At 38.0% G+C, this 16,760-nt stretch overlaps 1 protein-coding gene across 5 annotated transcripts in view; it reads right to left on the reverse strand.

The window, feature by feature from the left end:
• The window catches only part of ERC1 (ELKS/RAB6-interacting/CAST family member 1), a 420,180-nt gene that overhangs the window by 214,117 nt on the left and 189,303 nt on the right, over nt 1-16,760 (reverse strand). For all 5 annotated transcript variants that reach the window (XM_068560632.1, XM_068560635.1, XM_068560636.1 and 2 more), the window contains one exon: nt 12,893-13,024. In XM_068560632.1, the coding sequence (XP_068416733.1) occupies nt 12,893-13,024 (132 nt within the window). The remainder of the gene's footprint in view (nt 1-12,892; nt 13,025-16,760) is intronic.

Consider the following 16,760-nt stretch of genomic DNA (forward strand, 5'->3'; position numbering starts at 1 on the left):
TCTGTAAAGGTTTTAATTTCTCTGTCGAATCTGAATGAGATCCTTGCTGGGTAGAGTAATCTTGGTTGTAGGTTTTTCCCTTTGATCACTTTAAATATGTCCTGCAACTCCCTTCTGGCTTGCAGAGTTTCTGCTGAAAGATCAGCTGTTAATCTTAGGGGGATTCCCTTGTATGGTATTTGTTGCTTTTCCCTTGCTGTTTTTAGTATTTTTTCTTTGTATTTTATTTTTGATAGTTTGATTAATATGTGTCTTAGCATGTTTCTCCCTGGATTTATCCTGCCTGGGACTCGCTGTGCTGCCTGGACTTGACTATTTCTTTTCCCATGTTAGGGTACTTTTCAACTATAATCTCTTCAAGTATTTTCTCAGTCCCTTTCTTTTTCTCTTCTTCTGGGACCCTTATAATTTGAATGTTGGTGCATTTAATGTTGTCCCAGAGGTCTCTGAGACTGTCCTCAATTCTTTTCATTCTTTTTTCTTTATTCTGCTCTGCAGTAGTTATTTCTACTATTTTATCTTCCAGGTCACTTATCCATTTTTCTGCCTCATTTATTCTGCTCTTGATTCCTTCCAGAAAATTTTACATTTCATTTATTGTGTTGTTCATCATTGTTTGTTTGCCCTTTAGTTCTTCTAGGTACTTGTTAAACGTTTCTTGTATTTTCTCCATTCTATTTCCAAGATTTTGGATCATCTTTACTATCATTATTCTGAATTCTTTTTCAGGTAGACTGCCTATTTCCTCTTCATTTCTTATGGGTTCTTACCTTGCTCCTTCATCTGCTGAGTATTTCTCTGTCTTCTCATTTTGCTTAACTTACTGTGTTTGGGGTCTCCTTTTTCACAGGCTGAAGGTTCATAGTTCCCGTTGTCTTTGGTGCCTGCCCCCAGTGGGTAAGGTTGATTCAGTGGGTTGTGGAGGCTTCCCGGTGGAGGGGACTGGGGCCTGTGTTCTGGTGGATGAGGCTGGATCTTGTCTTTCTGGTGGGCAGGACCGCATCCAGTGGTGTGTTTTGGGGTGTCTGTGACCTTATTATGATTTTAGGTAGCCTCTCTGTTAATGGGTGGGGTTGTGTTCCTATCTTGCTAGTTGTTTGGCATAGGGTGTCCAGCACTGTAGCTTGCTGGTCATTGAGTGGAGCTGGGCCTTAGCGTTGAGGTGGAGATCTCTGGGAGAGATTTTGCCATTTGATATTACGTGGGGCCGGGAGGTCTCTGGTGGACCAATGTCCTGAACTCGGCTCTCCCACCTCAGAGGCTCAGGCCTGACTCCCGGCCGGAGCTCCAAGACCCAATCAGCCACACAGCTCAGAAGAAAAGACTCCCACTGATCTTGACGTTCATGTGGAACCTAAGCCGTAACTACTAACGGCTACCTAAAATTCCCCAATGCTTCCAACTTCTACCTATGCTGGTCCATTCACGGGTAGTACGTCGAACATCCTTCACCTCTTTGCCTAACTCTTTCTAAGACTGAGCTCGTGCATAAGCCACCTCCTCCAGGAAGCCTTCTACGGACCCCTCCAAACTGGATTACATAGAAAGCAGGTTGATGTAGAGAGAGATACACACTCCACAGGCAGAACGTTGTCTGTCTCAGAAGGTGAGAGCAGCCCTACCTGTTCTACTCTTAAAGCTCTCTATGCAGATCCCTGCCAATGGAAGTTATCAAACTGAACCATAATTATAGGTTCATTCCCCAGGCTTTCCCAATAAACGTGAACTTCTTGAGGCAGAGCCTGTATCTATTACCTTTTTATTTTCAATCCTTAGTGTGGCATCTGGAAAAATACATGGCATTCAATAAATGTCTATGGAAAAGGTAGTGTAAGTAAAGGTATTTTATTTTCTGAGCATTACTGCCACTTAATTAAAAACTGAGGAAAATATCATTTGCTATAAATATTCAGATCAGTACAGGATTCTGTTTATAAGACCAAATAATAAATTGTCCATTTTGGGAACAGCTGAAAGTAGAGGGCAATGGGAAGGCCTGGGGAGTCCAATTACAGTCCTGTCACCATACACCATCCTCTCTAGGCTGCCCAGCTACCAGTGCTGCTTCGCCGTGGTAACTGTTCCATTTGAACAAGTATTTACTCAGGTATCATGGTGATAACTGCTGTGTAATTGGCTGGGTAGATTTGCAGCTAATAGGGGATTTAATAAACCTTTAAGAACAAAAACAGATAGGACACTCGGCAGCAGCCACTGGGCAGGCCCCACTGTCCTGCGTCCAGTGCCACCTCCTCTGCAGCCACCTCGACACAGCAGGTGTGGCTGAGATTCAGTCAGAAGTGAGGAAGACAGAAATGTGGAGGAAAACCCACCACCTGCAAAAGAAACAGTGGAACAGGAGAAGCAAGCAGGTGAGGCGCAGTGAGGCGTGTGCTCCCAATATGCACCAGACTTCCCACAAAAAGATGGATCAAGCTTAAATGACTATGCTGCCCACTTTCACATCAAAGAACCAAAAACTACTGACAAGGAAGCATGCCTGCCTCTCCCATCTGCCTGCCTGGCTGACAGGGAAGGGAGAGGCCTTGCAAGTTGAAGGAAGCACCTGGGTGGGATGACAGAGAAACCTGGAGTGAAGCCCATGCTGGTCCAGGGTGTCCTGCAGGTTGTAAAATGAACTTTAATCAAGTGTCACTTTTTCTTCAAATGATTTTAATTAGATTGCACAATTTTTAATATGCAAAGAAAAAGTTTTAAAACCTGAATTAAAAAAGAATAAGAAAAGATGTAATCCTTAAAAATGCTCATTCATCTATAACTATCTAGCAAATCATTGGTAAAACGTTATGATCTTCTAGGTCAAGAATTTACACTTGGGCTTCCCTGGTGGCGCAGTGGTTGAGAGTCTGCCTGCTAATGCAGGGGACGCGGGTTCGAGCCCTGGTCTGGGAAGATCCCACATGCCGCGGAGCAACTAGGCCCGTGAGCCACAACTACTGAGCCTGCGCGTCTGGAGCCTGTGCTCTGCAACAAGAGAGGCCGCGATAGTGAGAGGCCCGCGCACCGCGATGAAGAGTGGCCCCCGCTTGCCGCAACTGGAGAAAGCCGTAGCACAGAAACGAAGACCCAACATAGCAATCAATCAATCAATCAATCAATCAATCAATCTTTAAACAAGAAAAGAAAAATTAAAAAAAAAAAAAAAAAAGAAAAAGAATTTACACTTAACATACACGCCAGATAATGGCCAAATGGCAATTTGAAAAAAATGAGTATCACTATTAAAAATGAGCTTTGAAATGAAAACTCGTGCAAATGTTAGTCATATTGACAGGATATATCTTTTCCATTGCTCAAAACATTAAAAAATATACTTTAGGGACAGATATAAATCCACCTTATTAAGTGACAAGAAAAAGTCTTATTACTTTAGAGGCGTTTTTGAAACATTTAGCTAGCAATTTGCAAATGGCTCCTTCAAAAAATAAATTTACTCTCAAAGAATACCAGTGAAGATATTTAAAACATTCTTTTCAAGTGCTAAAAAACAAAACAAAAACAAAAACACAATCATGTCAAAAATGTTAAGTTCACAGTAACAATGCTGAACAGAAGACACTGCTCCCAGCCCCTTGGCAATTCTGCGACCTATTTAAGGGAACAATCTTTACTCTACGTTCATATAGACGCTTAAATTGAACACAACACAAAACCTGTCAAAAGTTGAGCAGAGAGAAGTTTCCAAAGAAGAAAACCCATATGGAAAGGAACAAAGCAAAGGTAAAAGGAGCCCTTGAGGGCTTCCCTGGTGGCACAGTGGTTAAGAATCCACCTGCCAATGCAGGGGACACGGGTTTGAGCCCTGGTCCGGGAAGATCCCACATGCTGTGGAGCAACTAAGCCCGTGCGCCACAACTACTGAGCTTGCACTCTAGAGCCCACGAGCCACAACTACTGAGCCCGTGTGCCGCAACTACTAAAGCCCGTGCACCTAGAGCCCATGCTTCACAACGAGAAGCCACCGCAATGAGAAGCCCATGTACCGCAACGAAGAGTAATCCCCGCTCGCCGCAACTAGAGAAAGCCTGCGCACAGCAACGAAGACCCAACAGAGCCAAAAATAAAAATAAATAAAATAAATAAATTTATTAAAAAAAAAAAAAGCCCTTGAGTTTTCCCCCACAGAATTATTCACTTTATTCTCTCCATTTGCCAACACAGGTTAGAGGAGGTCTTCCTTCACGAGATCATTGGACAACTTCTTTAAATTTGGGGCATGGGCTCAGTGTAGAGCAGCACATATTAGGAATAAAGACATGTAAGGGGATCCTGTAAGAATACAAGAAAGGCATCAAGAGTCATTTTCCTTTGAGAGTTTTTCTCTGCTCAAACTTTAAAAGGTTCTGTATTTTATTTTAATAACAGAAATGGTTCCCAAACAACTTTACATTGCTCCTTGAGAAATTCAGAGATGCAGCTACCCTTCTTCTATCAGAGGGAGGCATTTCTTCTCAGGGGCTAAATTTAGGCAAGAGACATAAATTTTGGACCTGAGCAAGATAATAAGTATAATGTCCCTAGCCATTAGGGACATTAAAAGCCATTTAAGATATTTCAAACAAATATTTGTAGATTACTTTGGTGCATACAATTAATACATATTAGCAAAATTAACAGTAGGGTTAGAAGACAGAAAAAGATACAATAAAAGAATAGAAGATGGAAGCTGGAGAGGACAGTGAGTGACGGGTACACAGCCTCAGAAGTACAAACATAAAAGCAGTTTCTTCATACCTTAAACCACTTAAAGCCCAAATGACTGGTCTCATGCAATATTTCACTCAACAGCTTCAGACAGGCAGTGAGTAGCAGAATGGACGAAAAAAGATAAACAGGAAAGAGAGAAAGAAAAAGGCATGCAATTAAAAGCAAATTATTTACAGCCACTTCAAAAGATTTTTTTTTTCAGTTTCTTACAAAGCTCAATACAACCTAGCAATCACACTCCCAGACATTTACCTAAATGAGTTGAAAACTGATGCCCATACAGAAACCTGCACATGAATGTTTACAGCAGCTTTATTGACAACTGCCAAAAACTGGAAGCAACCAAGGTGTTATTCAATAGGTAATGGAATAAACAAACAATGGTACGTCCATTCAGTGGAATATTTTCAGAGATAAAACAAGATAAACTCTCAGGCCACAAAAAGACATGGGATTACCTTAAACGCAGAGGCTAAAGGAAAGAAGCCAGTCTGAAAAGGTTACAGGAAAACGATCAGGGATTGGGGAGATGGGGGAGGGATGAAAAGGAGGAGCATGGGGAATTTTCAGGGACTGAAACTATTTTGTATGATACTGTAATGGTAGATACATGCCATCATACATTTGGCAAAACCCATAATATGTATAACATGAGAGTGATCCAAACTGTAAACTATGGACTAGTTAATAATGTGTCAATACTGGCCCATCAATTTTAACAACTGTATCACACCAATGCAAGACGTTAACAACAAGGGAAATTGAGGTCTAGGAAGGCGTATATGGGAACTCTCTGTACTTTCTGCTCAACTTTTCTGTGAACTAAAAAACTGATCTAAAAATAGCCTATTAAGATAGACTCATCCACCAGAGGGCAGACAGCAGAAGCAAGAAGAACTACAATCCTGCAGCCTGTGGAACAAAAACCACATTCACAGAAAGATAGACAAGATGAAAAGGCAGAGGGCTATATACCAGATGAAGGACCAAGATAAAACTCCAGAAAAACAACTAAATGAAATGGAGATAGGCAACCTTCCAGAAAAAGAATTCAGAATAATGATAGTGAAGATGATCCAGGACCTCGGAAAAAGAATGGAGGCAAAGATCGAGAAGAGGCAAGAAATGTTTAACAAAGACCTAGAAGAATTAAAGAACAAACAAACAGAGATGAACAATACAATAACTGAAATGAAAACTACACTAGAAGGAATCAATAGCAGAATAACTGAGGCAGAAGAACGGATAAATGACCTGGAAGACTGAATGGTGGAATTCACTGCTGCGGAACAGACTAAAGAATAAAGAATGAAAAGAAATGAAGACAGCCGGAGAGACCTCTGGGACAATATTAAACGAAACAACATTCGCATTATAGGGGTCCCAGAAGGAGAAGAGAGAGAGGAAGGACCAGAGAAACTATTTGAAGAGATTATAGTCGAAAACTTCCCTAACATGGGAAAGGAAATAGCCACCCAAGTCCAGGAAGCGCAGTGAGTCCCATATAGGATAAACCCAAGGAGAAACACGCCGAGACACATAGTAATCAAATTGGCAAAAATTAAAGACAAAGAAAAATTATTGAAAGCAGCAAGGGAAAAATGACAAATAACATACAAGGGAACTCCCATAAGGTTAACAGCTGATTTCTCAGCAGAAACTCTACAAGCCAGAAAGGAGTGGCATGATATACTTAAGGTGATGAAAGGGAAGAAACTACAACCAAGATTACTCTACCCAGCAAGGATCTCATTCAGATTCGATGGAGAAATAAAAAGCTCTACAGACAAGCAAAAGCTAAGAGAATGCAGCACCACCAAACCAGCTCTACAACAAATGCTAAAGGAACTTCTCTAAGTGGGAAACACAAGAGAAGAAAAGGACCTACAAAAACAAACCCAAAACAATTAAGAAAATGGTCACAGGAACATACATATTGATAATTACCTTAAACTTGAATGGATTAAATGCTCCAACCAAAAGACACAGGCTTGCTGAATGGATACAAAAAGAAGACCTGTATATATGCTGTCTACAAGAGACCCACTTCAGACCTAGGGACACATACAGACTGAAAGTGAGGGGATGGAAAAAGATATTCCATGCAAATGGAAATCAAAAGAAAGCTGGAGTAGCTATACTCATATCAGATAAAATAGACTTGAAAATAGAGAATGTTACAAGAGACAAGGAAGAACACTACATAATGATCAAGGGATCAATCCAAGAAGATATAACAATTATAAATATATACGCACCCAACATAGGAGCACCTCAATACGTAAGGCAACTGCTAACAGCTATAAAAGAAGAAATCGACAGTAACACAATAATAGTGGGGGACTTTAACACCTCACTTACACCAATGGACAGATCATCCAAAATGAAAATAAATAAGGAAACAGAAGCTTTAAATGACACAATAGAACAGATAGATTTAATTGATATTTATAGGACATTCCATCCAAAAACAGCAGATTACACGTTCTTCTCAAGTGTGTATGGAACATTCTCCAGGATAGATCACATCTTGGGCCACAAATCAAGCCTCAGTAAATTTAAGAAAATTGAAATCATATCAAGCATCTTTTCTGACCACAATGCTATGAGATTAGAAATGAATTACAGGGGAAAAAACGTAAAAAACACAAACACATGGAGGTTAAACAATACGTTACTAAATAACCAAGAGATCGCTGAAGAAATCAAAGAGGAAATCAAAAAATACCTAGAGACAAATGACAATGAAAATACAACGATCCAAAACCTATGGGATGCAGCAAAAGCAGTTCTAAGAGGGAAGTTTATAGCTATACAAGCCTACCTCAAGAAACAAGAAAAATCTCAAGTAAACAATCTAACCTTACACCTAAAGAAACTAGAGAAAGAAGAACAAACGAAACCCAAAGTTAGCAGAAGGAAAGAAATCATAAAGATCAGAACAGAAATAAGTGAAATAGAAACAAAGAAAACAATAGCAAAGATCAGTAAAACTAATAGCTGGTTCTTTGAGAAGATAAACAAAATTGATAAACCATTAGCCAGACTCATCAAGAAAAAGAGGGAGAGGACTCAAATCAATAAAATTAGAAATGAAAAAGGAGAAGTTACAACAGACACCGCAGAAATACAAAGCATCCTAAGAGACTACTACAAGCAACTCTATGCCAATAAAATGGACAACCTGGAAGAAATGGACAAATTCTTAGAAAGGTATAAACTTCCAAGACTGAACCAGGAAGAAACAGAAAATAAGAACAGACCAATCGCAAGTAATTGAAATTGAAACTGTGATTAAAAATCTTCCAACAAACAGAAGTCCAGGACCAGATGGCTTCACAGGTGAATTCTATCAAACATTTAGAGAAGAGCTAACACCCATCCTTCTCAAAATCTTCCAAAAAATTGCAGAGGAAGGAACACTCCCAAACTCATTCTATGAGGCCATCATCACCCTGATACCAAAACCAGACAAAGATACTACAAAAAAAGAAAATGACAGACCAATATCACTGATGAATATAGATGCAAAAATCCTCAACAAAATACTAGCAAACAGAATCCAACAACACATTAAAAGGATCATACACCACGATTAAGTGGGATTTATCCCAGGGATGCAAGGATTCTTCAATATACGCAAATCAATCAATGTGATACACCATATTAACAAATTGAAGGAGAAAAACCATACGACCATCTCAACAGATGCAGAAAAAGCTTTTGACAAAATTCAACACTCATTTATGATAAAAACTCTCCAGAAAGTGGGCATAGAGGGAACCTACCTCAACATAATAAAGGTCATATATGACAAACCCACAGCAAACATCATTCTCAATGGTGAAAAACTGAAAGCATTTCCTCTAAGATCAGGAATGAGACAAGGATGTCCACTCTCGCCACTATTATTCAACATAGTTTTGGAAGTCCTAGCCATGGCAATCAGAGAAGAAAAAGAAATAAAAGGAATACAAATTGGAAAAGAAGAAGTCAAACTGTCACTGTTTGCAGATGACATGATACTATACATAGAGAATCCTAAAGATGCCACCAGAAAACTACTAGAGCTAATCAATGAATTTGGTAAAGTTGCAGGATACAAAATTAATGCACAGAAATCTCTTGCATTCCTATACACTAATGATGAAAAATCTGAAAGAGAAATTATGGAAACACTCTCATTTACCATTGCAACAAAAAGAATAAAATACCTAGGAATAAACCTACCTAGGGAGACAAAAGACCTGTATGCAGAAAACTATAAGACACTGATGAAAGATATTAAAGATGATACAACAGATGGAGAGATATACCATGTTCTTGGATTGGAAGAATCAATATTGTGAAAATAACTATACGACCCAAAGCAATCTACAGATTCAGTGCAATCCCTATCAAATTCCCAATGGCATGTTTTACGGAACTAGAACAAATCATCTTAAAATTTGTATGGAGACACAAAAGAACCCGAATAGCCAAAGCAGTCTTGAGGGAAAAAAACGGAGCTGGAGGAATCAGACTCCCTGACTTCAGACCATACTACAAAGCTACAGTAATCAAGACAATATGGTACTGGCACAAAAACAGAAACATAGATCAATGGAACAAGATAGAAAGCCCAGAGATAAACCCATGCACCTATGGTCAACTAATCTATGACAAAGGAGGCAAAGATATACAATGGAGAAAAGACAGTCTCTTCAATAAGTGGTGCTGGGAAAACTGTACAGCTACATGTAAAAGAATGAAATTAGAACACTCCCTAACACCATACACAAAAATAAACTCAAAATGGATTTGAGACCTAAATGTAAGACTGGACACTATAAAACTCTTAGAGGAAAACATAGGAAGAACACTCTTTGACATAAATCACAGCAAGATCTTTTTTGATCCACCTCCTAGAGTAATGGAAATAAAAACAAAAATAAACAAATGGGACCTAATGAAACTTACTAAGCTTTTGCACAGCAAAGGAAACCATAAACAAGACGAAAAGACAACCCTCAGAATGGGAGAAAATATTTGCAAACGAATCAACGGACAAAGGATTAATCTCCAAAATATATAAACAGCTCATGCAGCTCAATATTCAAGAAACAAACAACCCAATCCAAAAATGGGCAGAAGACCTAAATAGACATTTCTCCAAAGAAGTCATACAGATGGCCAAGAAGCACATGAAAAGATGCTCAACATCACTAATTATTAGAGAAATGCAAATCAAAACTACAATGAGGTATCACCTCACACCAGTTAGAATGGGCATCATCAGAAAATCTACAAACAACAAATGCTGGAGAGGGTGTGGAGAAAAGGGAACCCTCTTACACTGTTGCTGGGAATGTAAATTGATACAGCCACTATGGAGAACAGTATGGAGGCTCCTTAAAAAACTAAAAATAGAATTACCATATGATCCAGCAATCCCACTACTGGGCATATACCCAGAGAAAACCATAGTTCAAAAGGACACATGCACCCCAATGTTCAATGCAGCACTATTTACAATAACCAGGTCATGGAAGCAACCTAAATGCCCATCGACAGACAAACGGATAAAGAAGTTGTGGTACATATACACAACGGAATATTACTCAGCCATAAAAAGGAACGAAATTGAGTCATTTGTTGAGACGTGGACGGATCTAGAGACTGTCATACAGAGTGAAGTAAGTCAGAAAGAGGAAAACAACTATCGTATATTAACGCGTGTATGTGGAACCTAGAAAAATGGTACAGATGAACCGGTTTGCAGGGCAGAAGTTGAGACACAGATGTAGAGAACAGACGTGTGGACACCAAGGGGGGAAAACCGCGGTGGGGTGGGGATGGTGGTGTGCTGAATTGGGCGATTGGGATTGACACGTATACACTGATGTGTATAAAATTGATGACTAATAAGAACCTGCAGTATAAACAAACAAACAAACAAAACAACTAATACTAAACTTTCTTTGGGTTATTTGTATGGAAACACGTTAATATAAATGTTTCAGACATTACATGAAATTCCTAAAAATCTTATATGTTCTGGTATAATGTTATTAGTCATAATTCCAGTTACTACTTTAAAATGTGTATCTCAGAAATAACTAAACTTCCTTGTCAATTGCATTATTATGAACTTTCATCAAATCTTTAACCGTGGTCATTTTTAAGTCTTTTGTCATTTACAGACAGTTCTGGGTGTACTCTGATGCTTTTGCAAAAATATTCCTATAAAAGGGTTTCATCTCCAAGGAATTCATGGAAAAGACCCTGACAAGCACAGGTTTCTGGTAACTGACTATACTGCTGAACTGAATGAATAAGCATTTTCAGAACTCTAATGGAAAACTGATGAACTCATAAAAGTGCTAACGAAAGATCAAGATGGAAAAAAAAATTAATTACATGGGACTGAGTGAACTGATGAGGATGATTATAATTTTTGTGACTTTGTTTGAATAAAAACAAAAAAAAATCCCACAAGGACTCAGAGGCAAAAAATATACAAATCAATTTTCTCTGCAAAGTAAAGGATCTGTTACAGTGGAGGATTACTGGACTGAATGTCAATATTATGACATAGTATCAGTGTGTTTTGTGTTTGGTAATTGCAATCATTGTTGCTTTTGCTGTGGTCATCCATTTAACAATGCTTGGTGTCAGTCTATCTCTTGTAAAAATAAAATAACAGTGTGTGTGTGTGTGGAAAAAAAAAAAGAAAGTACAAGAAAAAAATAAATAAATAAAATAAAAATAAAAATAGTCATTAATATCAATCAATCAGCCCCAGAAAGCAAATTATAACCAGTTCACACTATAGCTTAAAAAAGAACATGTAACAGCAGTCTATATACCATGACATGATTTATTATTAATTGCCAAAATGTCTACATGATGTCTGATATGTAAGACTTGTCACTAAACAATGATCCCAAGGCAGAAAAAAAATCTTTACAGAAAGACAAAATGGGGAACATTTTGAAAACAGAGGGAAGAATGTAAGAAAGGTAGAATCAAGATACAAAAAAATCCCTCCTCACCCTGGAACAATGGCTGACACTACCCCTTCTCTGAGGCTCGACACTACCCAAGCTCTGTTTAACTGTACATTAATAAATATTCAAATAGAAAGTGGGCCAAGGCATTTATCTAAGAATAGGGCACTGAAAGAAACTCATTCTGGAAAGATCAATTTTCCTTCAGCTTTGCTAATAAATGTCAGTTTGTCTTTCTACACTTGACACTAAAGAAACCAGATCCTTGTATCTAAGTTATGAGGGGACTGCCTGGTGGTACACACCATGACACGTCTGCTTTGAAAGGTACCCTTCTTCCTTGCTACGGAGCTACCCTAGCTCACAAGAGCTCTGGTGGTCTGATCAAAGGGCTCCCCAAAAGATTCATGTCACCCTCTCACTGAACACTTTTTACCTGTTTGGCACTTATATTTCTCCAACAAAGAGATGGAAACAACACTGGAAAAATGATACTCTCATAATGGGAACTGAGATTAGAGCCTTCACTTGTTAAAACTATTTCTTCCATTCAGACCTCCCACCTTTAGTTATTCTTCCTAATAAAAAGTTTAAAGCAAGGGTAGAGAATCTAAAAAGACATATAAAAACACAGAAAACAAATAGAAACAGCAGAATTCTTTAACAAGTCACCTCCGGGTTGAGATGCTGATCTGGGACTCCCAGGTGTCATGACATCTATGTCCTTCATACCTGTTACCAACCTCAACTTGTTATAACTTTAACGGCTCTTGTGAACAAGACAGGCTATAAAATAAATAAATCTTTTGCTATTTAAATCAACATCTTTGACTCAGAAGTGTTTGTGTTTTCCCATTTAATTTAAAAGCAGGGTTGTGCTCAGTCTGGTGACAAGACAGGCAAGTTAAATTTCATCTCATCAGATGTGTCAGCATATACAACATCAATATATACAAGTCAGCCCCAAATATGGAACGCACAGACGACTGCATTAACATGAATCAATTCTTAATACGGCTATGTTTTAATTCTTATTTAACTCTAAATACTTACACTCGGTGAAGTGCTTTGAAACCCTGCAAACATACATTATGTACTGTTCACCTAAGCCATACTGGCTGGGCTTCACCCTCCTTTAACCAGCAGCACTGCCGTAACTGTAAAAAATCGCAGACCTGTTTTTCAGCACTGGTCCTGGCTGACTCCTCCTGTGCCAGCACCATCTCTCGCTCTGCAGTTATCTGTACACTTTCTCTTAGTGCTTCTTCCAGCTCTTCAATCCTGTCATCCTTCTTACGGAGACTGTCCTGGAAAACGACGGAAGACCAGGTGAAGGAGACTAATTAACTCAAGGAGAGCCATTTATCAAGAAAGGGCTATGTGCTTATAAAATGTTCTTCCCTTCAGAAGTACATCTAGGCCAAAAAGATATGGACACAAAGGAAAGAATAAAACAGGGGAAGAAAGACGTAAAGAGGTTGAAGAAGTATATTATTAAGAGCAAAGGGTCAAGTTAGTTAAGCAAGAGAAACCTGTGATGGACTTTCTCCATAACACACAGAAGAAAATTGTTTGTGTTAGGCAGATAGGCAGCAGGGGCTTGATTATTTAAAAATGCAAAGCTGTTTTTGAACTACTCTCTAAACTGGGCTTAAAGCCAGCTTTGATGAAGCCTAAGTCACAAGACTCAATAGCTAAACATTCTCTCCCTGCAAAGTTAAGCCTAGATGAAAAAGTTAAGTAAACAGCATGATCAGTCAGATTATATGCTACATACAGACAATTGTTGGCAAATTCATTTTTTAAAAAAGAAATGCAAAAGGAGATTTTTCCTAATGAATTCAAGAGAGTAAAGTTTTCTCTCAATCTCATATAAGAAAACTAAAAATAACTGGTGGTAAGTAACTGGTCTGGCTAAGGATGAGTAATTTGGTTAGACAACCAAAACCCACTAGGCCTAATATTCTACACAAGTCTAAGAAGTAACTTTTGGGGAGGTAAATATGGATTTCTACCAGAAAGACAAACAAAATCCTACGGGACTTTAAAATCATGTAAGATAGACGATCTTAAAATAAGAAGAATAAATGAAACAGTTTTCAAGTAGTATGAAGAACTGGATTCATCAGATTATTCTAAGCATTTCTTCTTTAAATTCCTATAGAACCAGAAGACTAAGAATAAAGTGCTGCCTTTTATTAATAGATGAAACAAAGAACAAGATTTGTCCATTCATTCTCCAACTTTCTGAACACTCATACCAGCAAAAGATACCAAAGGATTTTGTCTTTTATCTATGCAACTCTTATTTGATCTTATTGTAGTTCAGTTTTCATAAGTACAAAGTACAAGAAAGTCCTTTTTTGACAACTCTGTCTTCAGAAATCTAGAACTGAAATCTCTCAAAGGTAAGTCAGATTTTTCTCCCAACTGTGATGGAATGGCATCTATTATTTAACATCCTTCCTAATAAAAAGTTGTTATATCTTTTGCTCTCTCCCATTTTTCTCAATTAAAAAAAAGAGATTTAGGAAAAAGAATATTCACATTTTGATGATGTATGTTCATTTTTTTTTTTTTTTGTAAGTTTTCATTCTTCTCGGAGATAATGTTATAAAATACTCTGAGTTAGTCCCTAAGTAAGGTTCTGTTTTATGCAGGGCAGTTTAGCTACATCAAAAAATGCTCTTTGTTGAAATCTAAATGCTTCCAGTTTGCTTGCCATTAACAGCGGAGTACAATAAGGGTTTCTACAACGAGGCCAAGCAGAGAGAGACAAGGGATGACTCCCGTGAAAACAAAGTCCAACATAGTTTCTCTTGATTCAAAGAAAATGAAATGTAACAGAAGGGTTAAGTGGAAAGGAATGGATGCAATGATCGGCACAGTCCTGTCAAATTCTCTAATGAATAACTACACCTGTAGTAACACGGGATTCTGAATTACAGATTCCTGTAAGCAAATAGAAACACAAATGTTTCCCGTTATCAATTAGCTGTGACTAGCTCAGTATTATGTTTATGTCCAGCCCACTGCATCCTTCACCCTTAAACTGTCTTCTGGAGATCTCCTGAGAGGCTTCTGGTATCCTAACCTAAAATGAAGCTGAAAAAGTTATTCCAAATAACTTCCCAGGAACCCAATTTCAAGCAAACAGGTTTACTTGCTCTTCTGCACGGGCCAAAAAACAGCTTTGAGGCTTTATCAGTAAAACTTTTTTTTAGAGTGAGAATAATTAGTAATTTGTCATACGGCAGATGATCAGTGCAGGTTTTCATACTGAAAGTTTCCCTGAAACCAGTGTTAAAACCAGAGTCTACCAGATGAGCTATGTGTGCAAGGTCATTTATTTAAAAGTTTTCTGGACCTAATGGCAAAGCCTGGTTCAAAATCTTTCTCCATGACAAAAACAAAAACAGAAGCCAAGTGAAACCACAAATAAAAAGAAAAGGAGAAGACTGCTGAATAATTTTTATGAGATACTGTAAGTCATGTTACATCTCAGTATAAAACTAAGTATGGGACCATCTGCTCTAAGGAAATCATATTAAACCAGGGCAGTAACGAGAAAAATGAAGATAGCAAATCAAATACCCCCCACCATCTTTAACAAAGTCCAACTACTGAAACCATATAGTGAATAAAATTTGGCTCCAGTTTTGTTTTTGGAATCTTAACAGATACCTGCTAAGGCAGACCAAGGAGGTTTCCTTTGTACTGAACAAAACCTTGAAATCTGTTTCATTTAATAAAATATTGAGCCAATGCCAGAAATAAATAGAACCTTTTAGTTCTACAAATATTGGAGCCCTAACCACACTGCTAGGTCATATTTATAATTATTCTTTCTTGTCCTCACTGTTTCTTCAAGATTAAGTACATTTTTCTGCACTTAGATTATAATATGGGTACTTTTTTGTAACGTTTAGAATACTAGAGAAAAGAAAAGATCTTAAAAAGTTTAGAAAGGCCAAAAATGATCACCCACAAAGAATAAAAAAATGGAAGGCAGTGGAATTTTTCATGGCAACACAGAAAACTAGAAGACAATTGAGGCGATGCCTTTAAAACTCCAAGGGAAAGATGACTTCTGATATAGAATTCTACATCCAAACTATCAATCTAATGTGAGGGTGGAATGCAAAGTCTGAAAAACTTTACCCCACATCACAGACTCTCAGAGAGCTACCAGGTCTGTGCTCTGTCTCAAATGCATGGTGAAGGGAACTGTGGAGGTGACAACAAGCCTGGAGAATAAGTACAGTTTGAAGTAGAGGACAGAAACTCCAGGAAAGATGTTTCCAAGAAAAAAGTGCATGTAGAGATTACCTGAGGTTAATTAATAAGGGATGATGTATTTTACAACAGTAACAATATTGGGAGGAATGTCATGGTTGGAGAAAGGAATCTGGGAATAAACTGGTGATATGTATACAAATAACTAATAAAACAAACCAACCAATTACCACCACCAGGAAAAACTACAAGTCCAATAAAGGAAGTGAAGTCGTAATACACTACGTGCCTTGGTCACAATAATGCAAAACTTGATATAACTATATTGGAAAGACAGAGAGGGAAGAGTGTGGGGTGACTTGTGTAAAAAAGCCAATTCCTCATCACTCAGGATAAGAAGTCAGTACATAACTAATGTCCAAATGAGAAAAATAATCAAATAACAATAAAAAAGTGGAAGTAAACAGCAGAAGAAACAACCCAAAGAGGTGAAAGTGGTCGTCTCTGAGGGGCAGGAATCAAGGTTAGACAAGAACGAGGCAGATGAGCCGTGCAGCACTGCCTTGCTTTGTATACGATATAAATATATATTGTTCTGAAAAAAATCAAAATGAAATTAAAAATGTTAAAAGAATAGCGCACACTGCCAAGTCAATTAATAAGAACATAGAGAACTTTTGGAAATAGTTATAAATGTGGTGACTATTTCAGATACTGATACTCTAAACATATTAACTATTTATCATGGAAAGAGAAGAGCTGACCGGACAAGTGTGTCACAAGTCAGTGCTAACGGCAAAAAGGAAT

This window comes from Eschrichtius robustus, chromosome 13, assembly GCF_028021215.1.
Source record: "Eschrichtius robustus isolate mEscRob2 chromosome 13, mEscRob2.pri, whole genome shotgun sequence".
Lineage (NCBI taxonomy): Eukaryota > Metazoa > Chordata > Mammalia > Artiodactyla > Eschrichtiidae > Eschrichtius > Eschrichtius robustus.